We start from the raw sequence: 9,100 nt of genomic DNA, 5'->3' as shown, positions 1-9,100 counted from the left end.
TCTCGCTTCCCTGCCTGGTCCCCCTTTGTATTATCTCAGTGTGTGGAACATGGCATTATACACTAGCTCCTTCCTTAGTCAGATGAATTTATTCTTTGGCCAGTTTTCTATTATTTATGAGGATCAAAAAGCAATCAACTTTTAACTAGAAGGAAAAAGGCAAAGACAGGACAGCCATGTACCTTCCAGTCATAATAATTTCAACTTCCCATCTCACTCCTGCCGGGCAGGCTGTTGGGGACCTGAAGACCTGGTCCCAGCAGGATGGGATGAGGGTGGGAAGTTGCTCAAACAGGTGCCTTCTCAACGGGCACAATATACAGTATCACCCCACGGGAGCAAAAATTGCTCGGTTTGGGAGGGTGTGTGAAAAAATTGTTACTTTATACATTTTTATGTATAATCTGTACACTTTTATGGACAAAGTACAGATATACCTATAATACACAAACAGACCGGTTGTTCTGTATGTCTGTGTCATTACAATTTCCTGGGACCACCTCACACCAGCTGGGGCGGCTACTATCAACACCGCAGGGCACCCCAGTGCTGGCGAGGATGTGGAGACCTCGGGACACAACGCAGCTTGTGGGTGTGAGGGCTGTGCCCAGTGTGGAGGGCAATATGTATGGAGGTTTCTCAAAATATGAAAAACGATTTCTATATGATCCAGCAATTCTACTCCTGGGTGTATATCCAAAAGAAAAGCAGGGTTTCAAAGAGATGTCTGTACACCCACGTTCACGGCAGTGTTCACGCACCCGAGATGGGGAAGCAGCCCGAGTGGCCACCATGAATAACAAATGAACACAATGTGGTACAGACGCGTGATGGGAAGTTATGTGGCCTCAAAACAGGTGGGGAAGTCTGGTCTATGCCACCACCCTGAAGCCACTATGCTGAGTGAAACAACGTAGTCACACAAGGACAGGACGCTGTGTGACCCCACTCACTAACACAGTGAAATCCACACAGACAGGACACGGCCGGAGGGTGGCAGGGGCTGGGGGTGGGGGGCGTGTTCAGTGGGTGTAGAGTTTCAGTTTGGGAAGATGAGAAAGTTCTGCAGACGGATAATGGCAATGGTTGGATAACGATGTGAATGTACTTAATGTCACTGAACCAAGCACTTAAAGATGGTTAAGCTAGCAAAATTTATGGTATTAGATTTGACTACAATTAAAAAATAATTAAGTTTTAAAAATTTCACAGGGGCAGGGGTGATTCAGAAAAAAATGTCTTAAAAGGTTATTAGAAAAAAAAAAGTCGAGAAACACTGGTCTGATTTGCTCATGGGAGGAATGTGAACATCGCAGTGGGTTGCATATGATAGGAATTCTGTTTTCGAGCTGGACGTCACCTCACGATGGTTTTGCACTGTAACTTTTCAAGAGGACAACTGAATTTTATGTCAAATAATTTGAAAGAGATCTTCTTCAGTTATACATTTGTTCCCACAAATGCTTGACGTACCTGCTAATAAAGGGTCTGATGTTGTCCCCAGTGATAGGGGCCATGGACATGGGCATGGGCTCAGGGGTGGACAGCCAGTAGGAGTAGTCGTTCCGGGACGCAAAGTTGCACACGTTGTTGATGTTACAGAACAGGAAGGGCATCGTGCTGAACTTCCGCAGACAGCTGCCAGCCGTGCCTGCATAGAGGAAAGTCAACATGAAAACCTTCTTTATGAAACACAAGCAACCCGCACGCAGAACAGATTCCAGTTGGCCGTGAAGAAAGACTTCCATTCTGCATGAACACTAAAACGGAGATTTAAACACTGTAATTAAGGAGTTAGTATACCAAATACTTCAGTGATAGTCAGTGAGCAAATTAATTTTAAAGCAAACAGGCAGAAGGGAAGTGTAAGGAATCATGTCAAACCTTTTTTGACAAAAGAAAACTGAACCAGTTTACCAGTAGGGAGAAACCTTTGCCTCAAGCTGAACTCCAGAAGGATTTTAATGTGGATTTTTATAAAATGGATGGTCACATGTTGGACAATGTCTTTGACAAGAGTTTTGCAGAAAATGGGGCGATGCCCTCAGTGCAGGTGCTTATTGATTCAAATCTCAGTAATAACTGAAGATGTGGAGCACCGAGCCACAGCGGGGGATGCCTCATGCAGCACCAAGGACGTGGAGGCAGCTGTCTGCTGTCTGCTGACTGCAGGGGCAGGGGTCAGAGCTCAGATGAGGTAGGGAATCTCGGACATGATAACAGGGACATATTTTTAGAGAAGCAACAGTTAAGGTGCCCTACTATAAGAATATCAAAGCAAACTGTTACGGACACACTGTGGGAATCTTGATCCCACTTGATAATTCAAAGATAAGATCTGAAGTGTTACGGATGTGAGCATTTTCAAAGGTTTGCACTCCTCAGATTCCTGCTAGTAAAGCGACAGCTGTTAAATTGATGTCTGGAGGGACTGAGGAGGAGGTTACAGGCCTGAGTGCAATTCCATCAGCTCCTGCTCCAGGGCACAGGTGGCTGAGGCAGAGAGGAGCTGGACAAAGCCAAGTGAAGGAAGGAAGGATGGGAGGAATGCCACCTACCCAAGTCCTGGCCGTGCGCCCGCTCGTTACCCTGCACATAGAGCAGAGAGTACCCATGGTAGAGAATCTTGGTCCCAGGAGGACACTGGGGATCATCCGTTGTCTGACTGTGCCGGGTCACCAGGAAGCCGTGATCGACAGACGGGGTGCCTGGGGGACCCATGGATCCTGGCAACCCATCTGGGCCGGGGGGACCAGGAAATCCTCTTGGACCTGCAGACAGAGGACAATTTGGATTCCCTAGTGACATACAAGTTCTCCTAAAAGCCTCCAAACCACTATTGGAAGAGTTTCCTATCTTGTATTTTCACAAAGTATCCCACCGTTTCACATTACAAAAAAAGGTCAAGGTTGCACAGCTAGCTGAATCTGGCCCACCCTCTTTCTGGAGTGTTATCTTTTCCTTCTCAAAAAGCACCTCAAGAAATTGTTATGAGCCCAGTGCTCAGTGCACAGAAGATGTCCACAACTTGTAGTTCAATGAAACAATGAAATGCATGAAAATAGAATAAGAATAAATGAAAATGGGTGTGACGCAATTCTGTGCCCATCATCCATATGGAATCACGGGGCTCCTCTAAAGGAAGATCAGTATAGAATTATTAAAACATTCTCCTTTTAAGGTGCCTTCTCTTCCAGGGCAGTCCAAGGCCTGAGCATGAAAATGTGGTGGCAAGGATGATTGCAGGCAGAGAGCGGTTAACTGTGCCACCTGCAAGACCACTCCCCGGTGTGCCCAGGTGGCCTCAGCCTTCAGCATCCGTCCTTAGGGGGCCCTTGAGTGACTTCCTGCCTCCTAAGGCAGCAGATGAGTCTGTCCTGTGCCAGACTATGGCCTTTGGATCAACACTGGAATTATTATTCTCACATCCACTTTCCCTGCCCATTGCTGAAACCACACAGGGCCACACTACTGCCTGCCTTTCAACATCCGTAAATAGACTTGGATCAATATCTGTCTCACACAGAAAAAGGACAATCCTTCAGCTCTTCTGTGTGACCCTATTTCTTGGAAGAAACAGACTTTGAGTAACATTTTCAACTCCATTTTGCAGGTTTCCCCATGTCTGGTCCTACCGATTATATCCCAGTGACACAAGGAAAAGGTGACCAGGGTGAAAGGCTGAGCAACCCACCAGGAGGCCCGAAGGGTCCTGTGTCTCCTTTCTGGCCAGGGGCACCATCAAACCCAGGAACACCTGGAGGGCCAGGTGAGCCCACGGATCCTGTCACACCTAAAGCAAGAAAGAAAGAAGTCATGACCCAGCCCGATGGCAATAGCTCTGTCTCTCGGGTCCTTCCTAAATGTCTGTTCTGGTTTTCAGGCCTTCAACTGTAGATGAGAATGTTTTCCTAGACAGCTGTTGAGCTGTGTCCTACAAAGCCTAGCACACCCACTGCAGAAGCAACAGCCAGGCTGAGACCTGCATGGGCGTGTGCTCCATCTCCTCATTCCGAGCTCCCTCCTCCCACTTTCTTGCTGCTCCTGTTGGGCAGATCTGTTTGGAAAAGGCAGGCTCTGGGGGCTACGAGGAGGCAGAGATTCGATAAGCCTTTCCGTCTTGGCCATAATCTGCTGTCTCAATTCCAGACTAACCAATCTATATTGTCTATTGCTAGCACACCCATTGCAAAGCAACATGGACACGGACGACTTTTTGTTTTCACATGTGTAGTTTATTCTTAGAGTGCTGTAAACTTAATTTTCATGGATGTGGGCTTTCAACTGTAAATGTTTTCATTCTCTTTTATTTTCTATTTACCCCTCATTCATAGCTGTTGAACTAGAAAACGTTCAACTCAATTAAGCAGAAAGACCCCAGGTTAGGGTTTCTGGGAGCAACAGGGAACAGCATACATCTCTGCCAGTGAGGCAGAGCTCGGGGGTGTGCAGAGAGCACCCCACCATGTATACAGCATGAGACGCCACCCTGCCACTCTGGTGTCCCAGCTGAGGAGGTGATGGTGGGGTGCCGAGCCCATGTTTTCCTAACTGAACAAAGACACGGTGAGTTCCGTGTTCTTCTAGATTTTTCTGTATTTGGTTCTAGCTTTCAAAGTCCTTTTAAAATCATCATTGGTTTTTATATTAAAGGGAGGTAAGAAAAACATATCCAAATATGTGTTTGTATAAAACCATTGCCCAGAAACTTTGATGTTAGATGAGTGAGGAGGAAATCTCACCCACCCCTGAGCCCTGCAAAGTCCCCCACAGGACTGGCGAGCATCTCACCTTGCTGTCCTTTAGGGCCCGGAGGTCCCTGAAGCCCCTTCAGACCTGGGGGTCCCTCAGGACCAGGAAGGCCTGGGTCTCCTTTGATGACGGCGTAAGGACCTGGGGGTCCAGGGGGGCCGGGGAGACCTGTGGGAAGTGGGGAAGACATTGGTCAATTTCACGGTCTACATACAGGGGCAGGAATGTGTTCTCAAAAATAGAATCATTGTCACAACACAAGTAATCAGATCTTCATGAAAAATGTATTTAATCTGTACATCTTTTATTATTTAACATGAAATCCTGAATTCTTGGGACTAGAAAAGGCACTGGAGGGTACCAGCATCACTTCCTACTCAGTGCTGGGCACCCTGATGATTGCCACCAGCCTCACCGGGCATGGTGGCACTCACTCCCCTCAGGGGAAAGGGGCCATGGCTGACCTGGAGAGCGCCAGTACCGGGCAGTAGGACAGTGTTTCTCCTACTTCCTGAAATCCGCCTCGCTGCTCATTTTAACACCAGTCCTAATCTTTTACTGATGAACAAGCTTAATCCCTCTCCTGCAGGATAGGCCTCAGCACAGTGCAGGGACCACACAGGGTCTGGGGAGGCCTCAGCCCCCCTGGTTCAGCCTCACATTCCTGCTCGCTTGTCTTCTCTCTCCTAATACTCCACTTCTCCAGACATGAGGGTTTCTCATTCTCCCCCTAAACATGGTTTGGAAAAATAAATAAAGCCCTATAAACAGGGTCTGCTTGGCAGAGAGAAAATAGGATGAGTACTATACCAGAAGCTCCTTTCAAGATTACTAAGTGGTTTTTGGATCTGTTCACCCCCACAGCCTCCTGGTGGTGAGAAGTGAGCAGACTCCATCTCCCCAGAAGACTGGAACACGCGCGGCTGGGTCTTCCCTGCCCCACCTGGAGGGGCTGAACCTCTCATGGGCAGCACCACTGCAGCTGCCCTCTGCAGCACCATTGCACTCACAGATCATTGACTTTCAAGAAAATGTGCTGGTAAAAATGTCAGTGTCCACTACAGAAGTCCTGACATGCTGCAAAGAGCTTTTAATCTATTGTTTTCTAATGATTTTCAAGTTGCCTTGCATATGAAAAACCAAACACCCTCATTCCCTGTTTGCAATGGCCTATGTCCCCCCAGCCATTAGCAGAACAGCTGCAGAGTCACCTGTCCCTACCTTTAGGTCCAGGGATCCCTTGATCTCCTTGGTCACCTTTAATTCCCTGAAGGCCAGGAAGACCTTTCTGACCTAGACAGAAGGACAAGTGTGTTCATACAGAAGTTCCAATGACATAGAAACGTGTGCGTGTGTATATATGCCTAATACACACACATGCATACACGTGTGCACAAGTATATGCACACCTGTGTGTACAGATGGAATGCACACACACATGCACACACAGCACATTTATTTCCAATTATCCTCAAAGAAGAAAAGAGCATTATTTCTGGGCAGCTGTGTCAAATTTTTGATGAAACTTGGAAGCCACCTTTTGTTAACGTGCAATAAATTGTAAAGTGATCACCACCAGCAGGGGGGAAGGTGACACTGTTTGGGTCACAATCTGATTTGCACGTGTCCCCAAATAGACCAAAAGAGACCTGGTGGCTGAGAACTTCTTTTATTCACTTTTCATGTGTATCTGATTCAGCAGTAAAAATCATTGTGCCCAGAAGCCGGTAGGTACTCGATAAATGTTTGCTTAATAAATTAATGAATGGTCCAAATCCTTGACTTCTTATTGAGAAGTTAATAGTCCACTAATTCACAATAAGAAAATCAGAATGCCTTAATATAACCATTCATTGGACTAAACGAACTGAGTGCCCACAGAAATGATACTTTTAGTTTGAAGAGAACACTCTGGCACTGTCAGTATGAAGGTGGCCTCGGTCAGGAGGTCCCTCACTGCCCGGATGTGCAGTGGTCTTCTGCTGTCTTACCTTGAAATCCTGGAACTCCGGGAGGTCCCATATCACCCTTCGAACCTGTGATTCCTGGAGAGCCACCGATGCCCTAGACACACAGAGAGGGTGTCAGCTGGGACTGCTCTGAGCACAGCACTAAGTCTGTCAGTGGTCTGGGAACTGGGCACTGGGAAGGCTCCTACACATTCTGCAAAGTGGATTGTAACAATGGCCCTGTGTTTGCCTAAATGATGTGACAGGAGTGACAGGAGTGACAGAGCCTCTGTGTGTCTAAACCAGGAAAGGGAGATTGGAGGGTCTGTCTTGTCCACAGTGTCAGATCTCTGTGTGTCTAAACCAGGGAGGTTGGAGGGTCTGTCCCGTCCACAAGTGTCAGACCTCTGTGTGTCTAAACTGGGAAGGGGAGGTTGGAACATCTGTTTCATCCCCTCTTGGCCACATGGTGGGTCCCTGGGGGCAGGTGAAAGGCTCATGCCGACTGTCTCCCTCCCCTGGCCTGATGCACACACCTTGCTGGCAGCATGCCTGTCTACGGACACCACACTGCCTTTCCAGAACCCTGCCCCTAAACATGGGTGCTTGGAATTCGCTCCATGTCTTATCTGCCACCTGATTTTAAATATGGAAGGAAGATAAAGAGCACTGGGGATCTTTCAAACACTGAACCATGTTTACGTATCTTGCAGCTTAGCTCCTTTTCTTGCTATTTGAACATAGTGGTCCCTTCTCGGGTCACAGACAGCAACACGTAACAAATCATTTATTTCTACATAGATGGTCTCCTTTGCTTTACCTTACCTTAGAAGTTCCATAGGCAAAGTAAATGCTCTCACACACACATTCGTACATACTCATATACAGACACAGACACGGATTCCACTCATTCACACTCATTCCACTCATATACAGACACAGACACGGATTCACTCCCCAAGTGGGGAGTACACTTCTGTTTTACTACAAAGGAATAAAAGCAGGGACAGATGAATAACTGGCCAATCATCTACACTCTCCTCACCAGAAAACTGCAGCATAGCAGTAAGAGGCCCAGAAACTCAGCCTCACACTCGGCTGCTGCACTGTGGGGAAGAGCCCCGGACTCTGAGGACAGGCTGGGTCCTGGAGGTCACGCTTGCAGCGCGGCTGTGTGGCTGCTCTATAGCCCTTCATGGGTCACTGGCTCGGAGGCCAAACAGCACCACGTATTTTCATGCCTAGAGAGCTGGGATCAGTCAGTGCATCCACCCTTCAGGAGGAGCCCAATCACTCTAAACAGGCTCCTGCTTCTGCTGGACCCCCCCGCTCCCCCAGGTGAACCTGTGTCTGCATCACTGTAGACAGGCCTCAAACCTCTCCTGTTTCCACTTTCCTCTGACACATCCTTTCTCCCAGCATGTACTATAGGGACAGACAGACACAGAGGGTGAGTCTCTCCTAGTCTCAGCATCTATTCAACCTCAACAAGCCACATAGGCACAATCCTGTAGCTAGGGATGTGGTCAAGCTGAGACTCCAGCCACCTAGAGGGGTTGTGTGCTCAGGAACTGCAAAGGACCAAGCTAGACAGACACGTGTGCACAGACCAGGGCCTGTCACTCACCGCTGCCCCAAGGTGTGCTCCCAAGGCTGGTCTCAGTCACGGGGACCTCAGCGGCTCAACTATAACATTCTCCGCCTGTTGCCAGCCTCAGGAGATGGCCAGGCTGGTTTTAGAGCTGTTCTTTGCAAAAGGAAGCCAGCTTGCCTTTGTGCACTGAGTTTGTAAATATGTCTTAAATTTGGGCAGCTAGCTGTGATTTCCAGAATTACATTTTCCTTTTAATAGTTCTTATAAAACTGGATGGTAGCAAATGTCACTATGATGCTGATAAAGATGCTGGTTACTGACAAGAGAAGGGAACCTAACTAAGAGGGGACACGAGAGTCCAGCACACGTGCACACACACACCACGGGAGTGAGACTCACACACGTACACACACCACGGGGGTGAGACTCACACACATACACACACCACGGGAGTGAGACTCACACACGTGCACACACACACCACGGGAGTGAGACTCACACACGTGCACACACACACACCACGGAGTGAGACTCACACATGTACACACACCACGGGAGTGAGACTCACACACGTACACACACACACACCACGGGAGTGAGACTCACACACGTGCACACACACACCACGGGAGTGAGACTCACACACATACACACACACACACCACGGGAGTGAGACTCACACACGTGCACACACACACACCACGGGAGTGAGACTCACACACGTGCACACACACACACCACAGGAGTGAGACTCACACACGTGCACACACCACGGGAGTGAGACTCACACACGTACACACACCAC

General features: G+C 48.2%; 1 protein-coding gene across 2 annotated transcripts in view; it reads right to left on the bottom strand.

Annotated features, from left to right (window-relative positions):
• Window positions 1–9,100, bottom strand: part of COL4A1 (collagen type IV alpha 1 chain) — a 148,261-nt gene that overhangs the window by 7,766 nt on the left and 131,395 nt on the right. For both annotated transcript variants that reach the window (XM_003799995.3, XM_023519173.1), the window contains 6 exons: window positions 6,744–6,816; window positions 5,974–6,045; window positions 4,792–4,920; window positions 3,695–3,793; window positions 2,559–2,771; window positions 1,474–1,651 (listed from right to left, as the gene is read on the bottom strand). In XM_003799995.3, coding sequence (XP_003800043.1) covers window positions 1,474–1,651; window positions 2,559–2,771; window positions 3,695–3,793; window positions 4,792–4,920; window positions 5,974–6,045; window positions 6,744–6,816 — 764 coding nt within the window. The remainder of the gene's footprint in view (window positions 1–1,473; window positions 1,652–2,558; window positions 2,772–3,694; window positions 3,794–4,791; window positions 4,921–5,973; window positions 6,046–6,743; window positions 6,817–9,100) is intronic.

The sequence above is a fragment of the Otolemur garnettii genome, unplaced genomic scaffold (genome assembly GCF_000181295.1).
Source record: "Otolemur garnettii isolate 467f Iridium unplaced genomic scaffold, OtoGar3 scaffold00161, whole genome shotgun sequence".
NCBI lineage: Eukaryota > Metazoa > Chordata > Mammalia > Primates > Galagidae > Otolemur > Otolemur garnettii.
This window is presented reverse-complemented; position numbering and strand designations above follow the sequence as displayed.